Source organism: Dama dama, chromosome 29, assembly GCF_033118175.1.
Source record: "Dama dama isolate Ldn47 chromosome 29, ASM3311817v1, whole genome shotgun sequence".
Taxonomy (NCBI): Eukaryota; Metazoa; Chordata; class Mammalia; order Artiodactyla; family Cervidae; genus Dama; species Dama dama.
Window position 1 is genome coordinate 48,921,357 of NC_083709.1, and position 17,346 is coordinate 48,938,702.

The 17,346-nt window shown below is 35.5% G+C and overlaps 1 protein-coding gene across 1 annotated transcript in view; it reads left to right on the forward strand.

Moving 5' to 3' along the window:
- RFX3 (regulatory factor X3) overlaps positions 1–17,346 on the forward strand; it is a 308,381-nt gene that overhangs the window by 174,052 nt on the left and 116,983 nt on the right. Inside the window, exon 4 of the mRNA XM_061132931.1 lies at positions 11,358–11,455. Within this exon, the coding sequence (XP_060988914.1) occupies positions 11,358–11,455 (98 nt within the window). The remainder of the gene's footprint in view (positions 1–11,357; positions 11,456–17,346) is intronic.

Here is a 17,346-nt window from a genome sequence, read left to right on the forward strand (position 1 = left end):
ACCTCCAAGACCTTCTAGAACTAACATCCAAAAAAGATGTCCTTTTCATTATAGGGGACTGGAATGCAAAAGTAGGAAGTCAAGAAACACCTGAAGTAACAGGCAAATTTGGCCTGGGAGTACAAAATGAAACAGGGCAAAAGCTAACAGAGTTTTGTAAAGAGAACGCACTGGTCATAGCAAACACCCTCTTCCAACAACACAAGAGAACACTCTACACGTAGACATCACCAGATGATTAATACTGAAATCTGATTATATTCTTTGCAGCTCAAGGTGGGGAAGCTCCATACAAACAGCAAAAAAAAAAAAAAAAAAAAGAAAAAAATGGGAGCCGACTGTCGTCATGAACTTGTTATTGCCAAATTCAGAATTAAATTGAAGAAAGTAGGGACCACTAGACCATTCAGGTATGACCCAAATCAAATCCCTTATGATTATACAGTGCAAGTGACAAATAGATTCAAGGGACTAGATCTGATAGAGTTCCTGATGAAACTATGGATGGAGGATCCTGACATGGTACAGGAGGCAGTGATCAAGACCATCTGCAAGAAAACGTTATGCAAAAAAGGTAAATGGCTGTCTGAAGAGGCCTTACAAATAGCTGTAAAAAGAAGAGAAGGGAAAAGCAAAGGAGAAAAGGAAAGTTACACCCATTTGAATGCAGAGTTCCAAAGAATAACAAGCAGAGATAAGAAAGCATTCCTCAGTGATCAGTGCAAAGAAATACAGGAAAACAATAGAATGGGAAAGACTAGAGATCTCTTCAAGAAAATTTGAGATACCAAGGGAACATTTCATGTAAAGATGGGCACAATAAAGGACAGAAATTGTATGGACCTAACAGAAGCAGAAGATATTAAGAAGAGGTGGCAAGAATACACAGAAGAACTATACATAAAAGATCTTCACGACCCAGATAATCACGATGGTGTGATCACTCACGTAGGGCCAGACATCCTGGAATGTGAAGTCAAGTGGGCCTTAGGAAGCATCGCTATGAACAAAGCTAGTGGAGCTGATGGAATTCCAGTTGAACTATTTCAAATCATAAAAGATGATGCTGTGAAAGTGCTGCACTCAAAATGCCAGCAAGTTTGGAAAACGCAGTACTGGCCACAGGACTGGAAAAGGTCAGTTTTCATTCCAATCCCAAAGTGAGGCAATGCCAAAGAATGTTCAGGCTACCACACAGTTGTACTCATCTCACATGCTAGTAAAGTAATGCTCAAAATTTTCCAAGCCAGGCTTCAACCATACATGAACCTTGAACTTCCAAATGTTTAAGCTGGTTTTAGAAAAGGCAGAAGAACCAGAGATCAAATTGCCAACATCCACTGGATCATCAAAAAAGCAAGAGAGTTCCAGAAAAACATCTACTTCTGCTTTATTGACTATGCTAAAGCCTTTGACAGTGTGGATCACAACAAACTGTGGAAAATTCCTAAACAGATGGGCATACCAGACCACCTGGCCTGCCTCCTAAGAAATCTGTATGCAGGTCAGGAAGCAACAGTTAGAACTGGACATGGAACAACAGACTGGTTCCAAATAGGAAAAGGAGTACGTCAAGGTTGTATGCTGTCACCCTGCTTATTTAACTTATATGCAGAGTACATAATGAGAAATGCTGGGCTGGATGAAGCACAAGCTGGAATCAAGATTGCCAGGAAAAATATCAATAACCTCAGATATGCAGATGATACCACCCTTATGTCAGATGTGAAGAGGAGCTAAAGAGCCTCTTGATGAAAGTTGAAGAGGAGAGTGAACAAGTTGGCTTAAAACTCAACATTCAGAAAACTAAGATCATGTCATCTGATCCCATCATTTCATGACAAATAGATGCGGAAACAATGGCAGACTTTGGGTTGTCACTATATGTTGTATCTCCATTTATAAAATGGGGGCAAAAATGCCTACCATTTAATTCATCTTAGAATATTTGTGAAGAACAAATAAAAAAATATCGCATGTCACTATTAATATTTTCAGTGCTAGTTTAACAATCATATATAACTAAGGAATTCTTCTCTTTTAGGTTACAGTGCTTTGTATGCTGACACTTAAGTTTAATAATTCATTCTGTTAATTTCGTGTACTCCACCCAAAGGGAATCAACATCTGTCCTATCTTGTAAATATACTTTATTACCATAGACACTGGGTGCACATATGAGTTTGCACCTATGCAATCAATCTCACCATGGAATACATTCAAAATTTTTATTTTAATGGTGAGTCTCAAGTTGTGAAATGTATTTTGTGCAGAGTTAGATTTTCTGATGTGCTGCTTACATTTATTGATATTCTAAGTTTCTATAGATTCTATAGTAGATTGACTTTTTACTAGAAAGACTGGAGTAGCCTCCCATTCCAAAGTCTTCTTCTAATATGGCAGTGAGATTGGTATACTGAGCTCATTTGCCCCATCAGGTCACCAGAGTGTTATTTACTAAATTTCTTTCCCTAAAAATTATTACTTAGTTTAGTAGGATCTTATTGGTCTGTCTTGCTGGGCCCCAAGGGAAATAATGCTTAGTGTTTAATCATGACAGAAAATGTTTCTCGCTTGTAGGAAGTAGTTGTTCCTTTGTTCTTTTTGATTCACAAAAGTAGGTTTATGTATTTTATGAAATATCTATCCAATTTGTTATTGAGAAATCCTTATAAGCTAAATCTTCTCTTAGCCACATCCCTGCTCCCAGAAACACTTCCACTCTTGTCCTCGGGAACTTGCTTCACCTTTATCAGGTTACTTCTGTTCTGTGAAGCTAATTCGGTATTTTGGGGAGATGGATGGTAAGCAGTTGAGGTGATTTATTGAAATAATTCACTCCCCATTGATTCTCTCATTTTCATGTGATCAGAAGTATAAGAAAGTGAGCCAGGACCTTACTTAGCACTGTATTATTAGCTTTCATATGACTGTATTTGAAGTCCAAGTATAACAGTAATTTTCATAATAACTTTTAGTTGCCTGTAACAATCATATACTTTCAGTAAATAATTCCTATATATTTGTTTACCTCTAGTCCTATTGAAGAAGCAGGCTTCGTGATGTTTGTTGGATCTGAATGTGCTAGAAGCATCATTTATTTACATAGAGTCTGCTGTAAGTAAAATATATCCAAAAATCTGAGTGTTTCTGGAAAAAAAAAGTGCTACATAGTTTTTAAGTGAGAGTCAATTAACACAGGAAGAGTGAGTATCCTATTTAAATTTTTACAATGTAAATGAACAGATTCCATTTTCTGCATAAAATGAACTCTGTCATTTAAATAAACAATATCCTATTTTCCAACAGTTCATGTTCATCACATTCTTTGAAGTGGAGGGCTACCAGTCTTAGAAGATAAAACAGGAATGTTATAGTTATCATTGAATATCCCAGGAAGAACTTGGTAAATTAACAGTAAAGATCTAGGCAAACTTCTTGTTCTCTGCAAACATAAGGAGAATTTTAAGTAATAATTTTTTAACCTGTTCTGTCACTTAACCATTCTTTTTGTTCACCATGATCTTGTGATCAAGACATATAACCATCCGGTACCTGCAAATGAACTTTGAACATTCAAAATATTTCTGGGATTCTTTCCTGGCAAGATTTCTTAAACACCTCTGTAATATGTAATTTCATTTTAATTTTAACAAAGACTGAAGACAGTGGTTTTAGGTTTTTTATTTCTGTTCCCATAACCGTGCTTGTAAAGAAATTCCCCTTACAATCTTTTGTTGTTGCATCTTTTTGAGGCAGTTCTAACGCTGTAGTCATTGAACTTTTTGACTATCTTTCCACAGTCCCTCAATTCCCTACAGTTTTTGTCATCCAGAATTATTGAATTAGTTCTTTCTGTTTTCTCACAAGGTGGCTTTTCTAATTAACTCTCTGCTGCTACTCTGGATGTCTTCCTTCCCCTCTGCCCTTTTATTAATAGCTGTTCCAGTGTTGATCTTTTCCGTTCTGCTTCACTTTTGGTCAGCCACATAGCAGTCTCTAACATAGCTGTTCTAATATCCTCTGTTTTTAATCTTCTCAGAGCTCTTTGGTATCTCTTGTGGGTTTGTTAAAGTCATCTTAATGCAGTTTTTGACAGTTCTCAATACTAAAGTTAGATGTTTGGTGCCAGCCACATGTGTAAGGAATGCTTTTATACAAGAAAGGCAATGAATATCTTGACATTATAAAGACATTTTTACAGAGACTAGTATTATTCTTAACTGACTAATAAGCTTAACAATTATAAATGATTTCATTTACTATTGAAAAGGATTACTGTCTTGAAGTGTGATTCATTTTATTTTTCTTGAAGCACATCCAAAACAACATATTGTATAAATTTGTCCTCAAAATATACTAATTGATTCTGTTGAACCAGCACATTTTCCTGTGGTATGTAGTTTGTTATGGTATTCACTTCTTTTTATAAACAATAAGAATTATAAAAATGCAGTGAAATAAGCAAAGGCATTTGTCATACTACATTTGAATAGTAATGAGGTGCTTCCATTTAAGTGTGTATTAGGAAGAGTATTAATTTGCTTAATTCATCTAGTGTATAAATGTATATACATTGTTACATATATTTATATTTGGAGGATTTTTTTTTCCTCCAGTTGACAAAAAATGGATGAATTTCTTGTACAGAATGTTATGGTTTGACTTCATTCCCACCAACATTCTGATATGTATTATGTAGCCTTTTAAAAATTAACCCAAGGTCATTTTTATTAAATAAACAATTAATTGTAGAAATTGTTGATTTATTTCTGTTAATTCCATCTCTTTTCAGTTCATATTTTTACCAATTTGTTGTTTATTAAAGTTCAAGTGGTGAAAATTATTTGTTCATCCTCTTTGGAAACACTTCTGAGAATTTATCTTGGAAATACAATAAAATTAAGAGAAAATTAATTTGCTGTAGAGTTTTTTAAATCATCTTCCTTTCCCCTGAGGACTTGGGTAGGGTAGGCAGTAAAATGTGACAGTTTATAGATTTCACAAAGATGGATGGAAAATACTGCTACTGGTAATAGTAATAACGTGCCTACAGGATGCTAGTTTTCCTTTCTTTCAGCATTGCTGACCTGAACAGTCCCTGCACTGTGATTAGCAAATAAAATAGAAAATGAACTTACAAAAGATAGCAATTTAGTAAATATTTGAACAGAAATTAATATTTAACAAAAAGATGGATTAAATTAATATTTGAACACATTTGAGATCACAGTTAATTAAGAAAAAGAAAATAGCATGCAACTTCCTTTTAAAATTTTACCTTTGGTCTTTAATGACACATTAAAGGGCATTAAAAGTAATCATATCAGTTCACTTTGGAATCATGAGCATTTCTTGGTGTTTTTTTAAAAAATGAATACATGTTCACATTTAGAAGATATTACAAACTGCACAAATAGTCACTGGGCATTTCCTTTGCTAGGTACAGGTGTTATTTAATTATTGTGCAATATATATAGTATAAAGGTGTTGGGATACATTTGGGAAATGTATCAAAATATACAAAATGGTCTACATGTGCATTTCCATCCTATGACTGGATTTATAAGTCTCAATAGAGTTATTTTGTAGATATATCTCTCTTCCTACATCTGAATAATTTTGAGATAGGAAAGGAGCATTTCTGCACCTCTCCAGTGACCTTTAACTAATGATAGAGCTCCACTTTCCCCTCCCCAACAAAGGAAAGACAGTCAAATAACCCTCAACTAAAAATTAAAAGGACCTTAATTTTTCATTGGTGAAATGAAACGTACAGACATAAGGTAGTTATTTTTCCCTTTCTTCTTTCTTTTTCTGCTTTTTTTACTCCTCTTTTACTTCCTTCACTGTCATTAGACCTTGAAAAAATACTTTATCAAACTATAGGCAATTCCATTTCTCATCACTAATTTGTTTCAAGGCCTCTTCAGTCTAGTTTTTGATTAGTCTGGATAATAAGGAAAATTGTGTTACCTCCAATATATGCTATAATTTATTATTTTTAGTGTTTTTCTATTTCTGTTTAAGTAAATGGGTCTTCTATTTACTTCATCAGTTCCTTAACTTGGTAGATAATGCAAAGAATTATGCCCTATTTTTACACTGTGCAGTTAAGTCTCAGTGTAATCAAGAGCCATATTTATGTATTGATGTGTTAGATGAGTTAGCCAGCATCTACTCAGAATTCTTTTCCAAGGTTCATGACACTTTGAGTTTCATTTCTACTTCAATTATAGAATCTCATGATTTGAAGGAACTCGAGATGAACATTTATTGTACATATTTATGGCTAAAACCAAGTGGAATATAAAGATGAAAATTACACAGATGTAGAAGACAAGATTCTTATTTCAAAGTATTTAATAATGTCTCTCATTATTCAAAATGTATTATAATTATTATATATGCCTATGACATGCTTTGTGTTTATATTTAGTAGTTTCGGATTCTCACAAAAATTCTTTTTGACAGAGTAGATATAGTTTTTCTTTACACACAAAGAAATTAGTTTAAAAAGCGAATTGACTCTCCCAATATATAAACAGCAAGTGTCAGCATAAAGACCTAAAATGAGTTCTCCTATTTCCAAATTAACTGAATTTGCAACCATTCCATATTGGCCTCCACAAAGGAAACTAGTTAACATTCAATTCTTTCAGTTTTTGCTTCATGTTATTTTGAAACTGTTCTTAGATGCAAAGACACATAGGATGTATTGTTTATTCTTGATAATTTTTTGGTTAAATTTCCGTCTTTTTCTTTGGTAGTATTGGTTGTCTTGAAGTCTACTCTGATGTTAACTTCGCCATTCTTTCTTGTGATTGGTGTTTGCCAAAGACTGTCTTTTTATACCCTTTTATTTTTAACCTGTCTTTGTATATTTAAAATGTGTTCTGGTGGAAAGCATATAGTTAGAGTTTACATTTTTACCCATTATGACAATCAAGATTTAAATTGAGTATGGTTTCTTTTGTGCTATTTTTGTCATACTTACATTTTATTTCTACATATGTGATAAGCCCTATTATATACATATTGTTATTTTTACTTTGCACAGGTGGTTGTCTTTTACAGAAATTAAAAGATGAGAGAATAATCAAAAAGCCCCTTATCTACAAATTTACCATCTAGTGCTCCTCATTTCTTGTGTAAGTCCCATTTTCCATCTGAAATTGTTTTTCTTTAGTCCAAAACTCTCTTTTGTGGTTCCCTTCACTGGAGGTCTGCTAGAGCAGAATGAATGATCTTAGTTTTTGTCTAAGAAAGGATTTCCTCTTCATTTTTGAAGAATATTTTACTGGTTATGGGATTCTTGACTGAAGTTTTTCTCTCACTGCATTAAATACATGCTATTTGATTATCTTAGGCTTGTATTTTTTGACTGGTAAGTTTTCAGTCATTTTAATACCTGTTGCCTTGTATACAATGTATCTGTTTTCTATCTGCTTAGGAATTTTTCTTCTTTAGCACTTTAATTATAGTGCACTTTACTGTGGTTTTCATTCGTCTATACATTGTCTTGTATATTAAACTTCTTAGATCTGTGTTCATAGTTTTAATAAAATTGTAAGTTTATACCGCTCTTCCTTCAAATATATTTTCTGTTCTTCCTCTTCTGGGACTATAGTTACATTGTTTAGACTACTTGATATTTTTCCATTTTTCACTGATTTTCTGTTCTTCATTATTTCTTTTTTTCTGTTCTGCAAATAGTTTTTATTGCTTGGTTTTCATCTTAACCTGTCTTTTCTTCTGCATTATGTAATCTCTCCATTCCATTGAGCAAATTTTTCATTTCAGATACTGTATTTTTCAACTCCACAAATTTGACTCAGTTCATCATAGCTTCTTTCTTTCTTACCATGTTTGCATTTTCCTTTGAATCTCAAGTCTATTTAGAATAGTTGTTTTAACGTCTCTCTGCCACTTCATATCTTTCATTTCTAGATTTATTTCTATTGATGATTTTCTTCCTCATTAGCGATCACATTTTCCTGCTTCTTCATATGTCATAATTTTTTTTTTGAACGCTGGACACTGTGATTCTTATGGTTTTATATGTCTGGATTTTGATATCTTCCTTTACAAGTGTTAAATTTAGTTCCATATAGGCAGTTACTTGTGGATATTATCAAAGCTTTTATTTTAGATTTATTAGGATGGACCTAAAGTAGTTTTTGAGACATAGGAGATGCAGGTTCAATCCCTAGGTCGAGAAGATCCCCAGAGGAGGGCATGGCGACCCACTCCAGTTTTCTTCCCTGGAGAATCCCATGGACACAGAAGCCTAGTAGGCTATGGTCGATAGGGTTGCAAGAGTCAGACACGACTGAAGCAACTTAGCACACACACAAAGTAGTTTTATTCTAGACGTAGTTTAGTCCTTTTATCAATACTATGGCTCTGCCCTCTGGTGTTTCTGCAGAATGTCCTAGCTGTTCAATAAGGTCATGACACTATGGGTGGTCAGAACTTGAACATCTCTCTGTCCCCTACACATGTGCAGCTTAGTATTCGGCATCAAGGGGATCTCTATGAACATTTCTGGATCCATTTCTCTACTTAACCTCCTTTCTGATACTGTCCTCAAGCTTCAGGTGAATCAGTCTTCCCTAAATTCAGTATCTCACCTCAGTGAGGTCACGATGCTCTTCTTGGCTTCTCCATTCCTGCTCTACATTCTGCATCCTGGTCTCCAAGATCATCATAGGGTTCACTGTGTTTCTTTTCCTTCTGTTAAGGAACAGAATCGCATGGTGCCTTTTTGTCAAATGACGGAAAATATTGTTTTACACATTTTGTCCACTTTTCTACTTGTTTACAGGGGGAGGGCATTTCCAATAGTATTTACTCCATCGTGGCCAGAAGTGAAAATCCTTTCATATATTGAGATATATATTTGATATAAAAATACAGATATGAATTCATAAAGGCTGTTAGTCATTTCTTCTCTCCCATCTCATTTAATGTCACTCAGCAAAGTAACCATTTTTAGAAATTTAGTGTGCATCCTTCTATCTTCCTTTATATATTCAAGCACATTTGTATGCACATGTGCCCATATATGCAGATATATATGTAAATCAAGTTACATTGTAAGTCTCTGGAGAAGGAAATGACAAGTCACTCTGGTGTTCTTGCCTAGAAAATCCCCTAGAGATAGGAGCCTGGTGGGCTACAGTTCATGGGGTTGCAAAGAGTTGGACACAACTGAGCGACTGAGCATGCACTGTTAAGTATTTTTCAGCAACGTTTTCACTTAGAATATGTCTTAGAGATCCTGCTATATATAGTATATATTAATCTTAATTTATTCTTTTATCATCAACCATATATTCTATAGAATGATCTTCTATATTTAATTGCTCCACTTTTGCAGTCATTAAGGCTTTTCCTTCTTATTCTTATAAGCTGTATTTTTAAAAATAATATTGTACAGCAACTCTTCATATGGTGAATATTTCTGTAGAAGAAATCACAAAGGTGTCAAATAGTTTGCCTGTTGGCTAATTGCTTTCCCAAGCAGTTTTTACATATTTATATTACAACTAAAACAGAAGACCCAGGGATTTTAAAAAATGGTTGATTTCAGATCTAGGATAGATCTAAGAATTAAGAAAGATTACTGTGGTCATGAAAGCATTGCTGTGTGTCTGTGCTGTGCTTAGTCGCTCAGTCGTGTCCAAATCTTTGCGACCTCATGGACTGTAGCCCACCAGGCTTCTCTGTCCATGGGGATTCTCCAGGCAAGAATACTCGAGTGGTTTGCCATGCCCTCCTCTAGGGTATCTTCCCAACCCAGGGATCGAACCCAGGTCTCCTGCATTGTGGATTCTTTACTGACTGAGCCACCAGGGAAGCCCCCATGAAGGCACTACCATTAGTCAAAGGTAGGACAATTGTAGGGGAAAAACGATTGCTGTGTTACATATATATATATATCTCTTCATATATATATATATGTTCAAAAGCTAAAAATCTTAAAGGATACAAGCAAGATCAAACTGAAAGCAACACTGGTCACCTTGGGGAGGGAGCTAGGGGAATAAAATCATTATTCTGAGTACCAATAAATAGTGAAATCATGCATTTATCCTATTCTTCCTGTACAAATCTTAATTCAGAGTAATCAAATACTAATAAGAAGAATTCTTTCATAGAATTCTATTCATAAATGAAGAGATAATAGCAGAATCAGATTACTACAAGTTTGAAGCCTTTTATTAATAAAAGTAATCGCTACAGAAAATGGTTATAAGTGACTAGCTATATCCTCAGGTAAACATAGATAGGAAACATTGTAACCAGTGAAACCAGCTGACAACACCTGAAGCTCTTGATCAAAAATACTGCACAATGAAAGACAATCAGCTATTCAATGGCAGCTTATATGATGTAGTAGTACACAGCTTTTTAAAAATTGAATCCCTGATCAGTCAGGGTCCCTGATCTAACTACTCATTTGTAGGAAATATAGAAGATAGAGGAATTTATTACATGACATCTCAGGGATGCTATTAGGCAAATTTAGCATTCTAGAAATTCTAGTAGATAACTGATCTAGTTTTTTCAGTCACAAATAACTAACAGTAAAATATAAAAAGGATGGGAAACTATTAGAGACTAAAAGAGAAAGAAAGGAAATATCAACCAAATGTAACGGGTAGACCTTGTTTGGATCTGATTTGAGCAAGCCAACTTTTAAGAAAACATTGGATTAATTAGAGACATTTGAACAATCATGGGGTTTTATATGATATTAAGGAACTGTTAATGTTTTATTTATGATGTTAGTATTGTATTCATGTTAACAGTAGCTCCTTTCTCTTAAGAAAAAATAAAATATTACCAGTGAAATGCTGTAAGTTCTACACTTGCTTTTAAATAATCCTCTGAGGGGCTGAAGAGAAAGATTTGGTGACAGTTATTTATGTTGGATGATGAGTACATGGGGTTTATTATAGTATTTTTTTCTACATATAAGTATCTGAACTTTTCCACTGTGAATTCTTTAATTAAAAAATAAACGTAGCATTCACAAGCCAGGTTGAAGAGAATTTCATCAACCATCAAAATAAGTGCAGAGCTTTCAGAATTTTCACTCTAAACACCTGAAGTGTGTATATACATACTTGCAATAACGTTACAGAATTTACTCAGCATAAATGCTACATTTGATTTGGACCTTTGGACCCAGCACATACTTATGCTGAAGTTAGCATGAACCTAACAGTTTTCAGTATGAAACATTCTTGGGTTTATCGATACCCTGGGAAAATCTTTGCAGTCGACCTGACACTGCGCCTCCGTTCTGTTACGTGCGCCTCTCATCAGGTCTGACGTCTGCTTTCCAGGTGCAGCAGGTGCAGACCGTCCAGCAGGTGCAGCATGTCTATCCAGCTCAGGTGCAGTACGTGGAAGGAAGCGACACTGTCTATACCAACGGAGCAATGTAAGTTTATACGGGGACGTCGTCTTCATCCCCCCGCTCAGAGAAGACGAATGCACTTCCTGACACCTTCTGCTCATCCCAAGTTATCTCCTTGTTTTCACAGTAATTTCTTTTTTTTTTTTTAACCAGAGTGCGATTATTGAACTTAAACTGATGTTTTGAGCCTTGTTTATGTTTGTTAAAAATATGTGCTCATTTTCCTTTGTAGAATATTTTTAAAATATTTTGAAATTTCTACACCCGTAGAATATTTTAAAATTTTACATTGATGTACCCATGAATGGTTTTCTCTAGGTTGAGAAAAACATACCCCCTTGTTGGTGATTTCTGTATCATAATAATACCTTCTAAAATCTATGCTTCTTGTTTTTATCAATAAGGTGAATTTTTGTGTGTCTTCTGTAAAGTAATATAAATCTACTGTATTAGTAGATTAGGAGGAGGTTATTTTTTTTTTTTTTTTTTGCATTTATTAAATGAGGTACTTACTACTCTATGTAAAAGTGCCAGATACTCAATAAATCTTATTTTCCTGTCTGAACTTCCCTTTCCTCCCCAACTCTCACTCCATCTCCTTTGCATCAACAATAATGTCAGTTTGTATATTTTTTTCATTAGAGTTTTTCAGCCACTGTGAGATTCAGGATGTTTTTATAAATAAAGGTACTAAGAACTGTTATAAGTCACCATGTTTGTTTTCATTTACCAGAGGTTTTTGTTTGCAATCTGTTAGATCTCCCGGTCTGAAATGAATTCAGATTCTCTTATTGACTCTTCTGCCCCACCCCAGGCTGCTGTGCCTTAGGTTGAGAATCTCTGCATTCTTAATTCTTATTGCACCTACTGTTTCCTTGGGTGGTTTTATAGACCCCCATGACACCAACCTGTAAGCTCCATGAGGGGCAGGGATTTTTGGGTGGTTTTTGTTGTTGTTTCACTGCAATAAATCTAACAGCAGAAATGTGTGTGGTATGTAGAAAGTGCATTTATTCTTACTATAGCTAAACATCTTAAAATCCTGGTCTAACTCTCTATTAGTTTTATAATCATGGTCAAGGTACTCAACTATTCTGTGCTTCTATTATTCTTTCCTGGGAAATGGGAGGATAATAAACTTACTGTTACTGGATTATTGTGAGGATTTAAGGCAGAGTATATGAAGCAGCTCGCACAGGACCCGGTTTACAACAGATGATACAAAACTGAAAGTTCTTCACTGATCTTGACTCATTGTCTCTTTTTTCGTATTGCTTTTGGTCACTGAATCTGCCTACATCACCACCGCCTTTAGAACCTATATTAGCTATAAAGTAAAATGTGTCTCTCTGTCTTGGTTTTCTCCCCCTTCCTATCTCCCTTGCTTCATCTTCCATCTGTTCTAGGAACAACCAACTTTGTACCTGTTTCCCCTTTCATGCCTCTGTATTATTGGACACGTGGTTTGTTTCCTCTGAATATCATTCTCCACTTCTCTCTTCCGTTCCCAAACCACTACACCAGTATAGCAATATCTTTGTAGGCTGACATGTCATATCCTCCTTTGTGTCATGAACCCTGGCTTTCCTCTGCGGGTAACTTATTTATCCCCTCTACAGTAAAAATAGCAGTGTACCCAGACTCCTAGTTCCACCATGGTGTGACAAATCCTTATATATATTTATCATACTAAGAACTCTTCCTGAATGAGAATTGTTGTCATTTTGTTGTTTTATTTACACCAGTTTAGGTGAAGGGCACATGATCAAGGATCAGCACATTTCTGTTACTCTGCTGAATCTATAACACTTCATGTGTATTAGACACACTGAGTATTCTTTACCTCTTTGTTGTATAAGGCCAGGACATTCTGGAGCCTACTTTTGGAATCTCTACCATAAATCTAAGCTCTTATTGGCATTTAGACCAAAGAAAAACGAGGATACCTACCACTTGGTCCTTTATGCTATCAGGGAATATAAATGAGTTTCTAGACACTGCTGGACGTCACGCGGTTGTATTGTTGCTGCATCCTTGTCTGTAGTATATTTCCTTCCAGAACCTCAGAGTAAAGTCATTATGTTTTCTACCTTTGTTTAAGCAAGTACCATTTCCTACCTAGTTTGTTCTCCTAATTCAAAGACATCCTAGGTAATGCCTTAGCAGACCCCACCGGAGGGCTACGTTATCACTCTCTATTCCATAATGTTTTACCTTATGTTTTTTATTGCAACCAATCATCTAAGAAACCAAAAAAATGTGACAGAGATTTAAACAAATTAGGGCTTTTATTTTTGTCAAAAAAAAATCCAGAGTTAGCATATTGTACAAGTAACTAGCACTATGTGCAAATATAAAATAAGCCTTATTGAAGAGATCTTACAAGCTGGCATACAGCAGATACCTCTAGTAAGACTGGACGGTACCATGGAAATTGCTCCAGTAGAATACCTCTGGCCTCACAGAGTGCTCCATATTTCTAGGAGGCAGGGGTAGTGAACATTAACTGGTTATTTAGTAGAAAAAAACATGGCTTTCTTATCAAGGGAGGAGTGGGTGCCTCTCAAGTTCAGGTCCCCTAGCCTGTTCTTCCATTAGGATTAACTCAGACCACCTGAGCCAGCTTAGTGCTAAGCTACCGAAAGATGACAGGAAATGAGCATTTAGAAACATCCACAACCGTACTTCCTCTCAGTCTGTTGCTGACATTAGCAGCTCAGGGATATCAGGGCAAAGATTTGCTGGTATGGTAGTAAATCTGCTTTGGTTACAGCCGTCACAGCTGTATTCCAGACAAGAAGAAGATGGAAAGACAACAAGAAGGTGGAAAAAGAGGATATATTGTATATGCGTACATACTTACATATAAATATGTGTGTGCACACACACAGGCTTTCCAGAAACCCCTAGCTCCCTTTGTGCTTATATCTCATTGGCCATAACTCTGTAACAAAGTAATTAGCTGCAGAGGAATCTAGGAATGCAGGTTTGTAGCTTTTGTGTCTATATGGTAGGTGACAGCAAAGGAAAAGGATAGTGGGAATGGGTGTTGAGAGAGTTAACTCTGTGGTATCTATCACAGTCATTTATCATTGGCCCAGAGTAGAATAGGGTGATTGCTAGTGTGTGATTTTGTAAAAGATACACAGCCTGCTTCACTCTCTTCATTTATGAAATATGGAGATAGTTTATCCAAAGTGTTTTGTATAGCTTCTGAGAAATTGAAAACACTCACTAAACATTAGTTATACAATTTTGCTCTCTAGTTATTTTTTTTTCTGAATTCTGCATATTGCCTTGTACCTTTTAAAGCTGTCCCACCACTGATATTAGGGTCTTCTATATGCGTAAATATGAGATCGGTGAATTCATTCATTCACAAAACCTTAGAAAAACATCTCTAAAAGTTGACTCTTTAAAATTATAGGACCCATCAAGTGCAGAAATAATTCAAAGTAAATATCTCGTGCCAACATGTATTTTCTGTGGCCCTCAAATTCAGTTAGTTAGATCATGGCTAATGAGGTCTAGGTCACAAGTTCGTTTGCCGCAAAGTCCAATTAGCTTTGATCCAGTCTGTGTGGGCCCAGATTATATCCTCAGCTCCAGCTAATTATGTCACAGACGTGCACCCTTGGTCAGGATAAAGAAGATGCATCCTTAAAACCTTTCATTACAATTTCAATTTCAGTGCTTTTGACTAATGATTCTGTAGCATCATTTTCATTTTTACTAAAGAAACATTGTGTTGCCATGAATTACACTCAACATTTTAGTAGCTAGAGGACTATGAACATCTTTTTAAACTATAACAAGAAAATTTTTCAGCTTAAGCTATTTCAATCTTTCTGTAATTTTGCAGTGCTGACATTTAACTATGTACAGTTTTTGTCGCTAAAGTTCATTTTAGAGTCTTTCTACTCTTTATATTTGATACACTTCCATGTGTGTTAGAAAAGAGTATTCCATATTCATTTTCACCACAGTGAATTAATAGTCAGCTGGTGTTTGATCCCTGACTCAGATCATATTGAGAGTCCCACTTCTGTGTGATAACAAATGCTTTTTGCTAGTTATTCTCCCAGAAGTTCGGAATGCTGATCTTTATCATGAACCTTCAGGCATCCAGTACATGGCCTTGCAGCCTGTGCATGGTTAGTAAATCCTGGTTCACTGTTGCTCCTGTCACCAGCAGCCTTGCCAAGTAGCCATAATGAACAGGGTTTCACTCAAGAGGTGATGATAGCCCTCACAGATATGTGTCATCACTATAAAGATGTGTAATCCTTATAATTTGATGACACTAAAGTGTTTACTTTTTTTCTCTGTGACTATGGACAGTTACTGGTAGCATAACAGGATTAATAATGGGAGACAGTGAGTTAACATGTATTTCAGTTGAAACTGCTTTTCAGTACTGGGTGTTGAAGTAGAATAGCTTTTTACTCAAGGGAGAAGGTAATCTAATTCACTCTTGTTCCTATTTATCATTACTTCTGTACGAACACACATTTACTTATTTCCTGGCAATAGTTTCCCCAAGAATTTTTTACTGGGCTGGTTCATAGTCTTGTCCATTGCTATAGATTCTTACAATTTATGGTATCTAATAATTTAGACTACTGTAATGAAACTAGCTGGGAAACATTGCATACCATGTAGAGAGAGTCCCATTCAGTTGAAATTTCTTGATGTAACTGAGAAATCAGTTTTTTTAAGTGATGAATTTTTTTCTTTCATCTCCATTTTTTAATCTCACTTCCCCCACTTACTCCATCTTGTTAGTCAAAGTAGAAATAAAGACATCATACTCTATCTTGTCCAAATTAAGAAATATTTTTTGAAAACACTTTTCATTTTCTCATATCAACTGCTCTTTGAAGATTATCCCCTGGTTAGAGATGATCAGTGTTTTAAAATGTTAAGGTTTTCATTGTGTGGGTTTCTATTGCAATAAGACTTGACCGGTAGGAAGCATTCTCATAATCTTTAAATTATGGATTTATCAAACTCAACAGAGAATTTATCAAATGTGTTTCATAAAATGTTAGTTCTCTAAAAAAGTTCTGTGATGACACAAGCAGAAAAACACTACATGGACTTCTTTTGAGGACTCTAAATTTCTGTTTGTTTTTTTAAGATTCTGAGAAATCCCCTAGGAAAGAAATGCAGTGTTTTAAAAACTGACCACAGAATTCTCATCTGAATCATATCTAATAACATGACACCGAATACTTTAGGAGGTGGTACATTAATGATATATTGACAATTAGTAGATTTATTCAAAAGGTACAAGCATGTGTATTGTACTCACCTTTTTAGAAAATAATATAGTTAGGGTATTTTCTGAAGCCATCCAGTTATCCTTTCCATATACTCTTTATTTGATTGATTGTTGTTTCGTCACTGTCATGTCTTACTCTTTGTGACCCCATAGACTGCAGCACACCAGGCTCCCCTGTCTTTCACTATCTCTCAGAGTTTGAGTCACTGATGCTGTCTAACCATCTCTTCCTCTGCTGCCCCCTTCTCCTTTTGCCCTCATTGTTCCCCAGCATCAGGGTCTTTTCCAAGGAGCTGGCTCTTTGCATCAGGTGGCCAAAGTATTGGAGCTTCAGCATCAGTCCCTCCAATGAATATTCTGGGTTGATTTCCTTTAGAATTGACTGGTTTGATTTCTTTGCTGTCCAAGGAATTCTCAAGTCTTCTCTAGCACCACAATACAAAAGCATCAATTCTTCATGCTCAGCCTTCTTTATGGTCCAGCTCTCACACCTGTACATGACTACTGGAAAAACCATAGCTTTGACTACACAGACCTTTGTTGGCAAAGTGATGCCTTTGCTTTTTAATATGCTGTCTAGGTTTGTCATAGCTTTCCTTCCAAGTAGCCAGTGCCTATTAATTCCATGGCT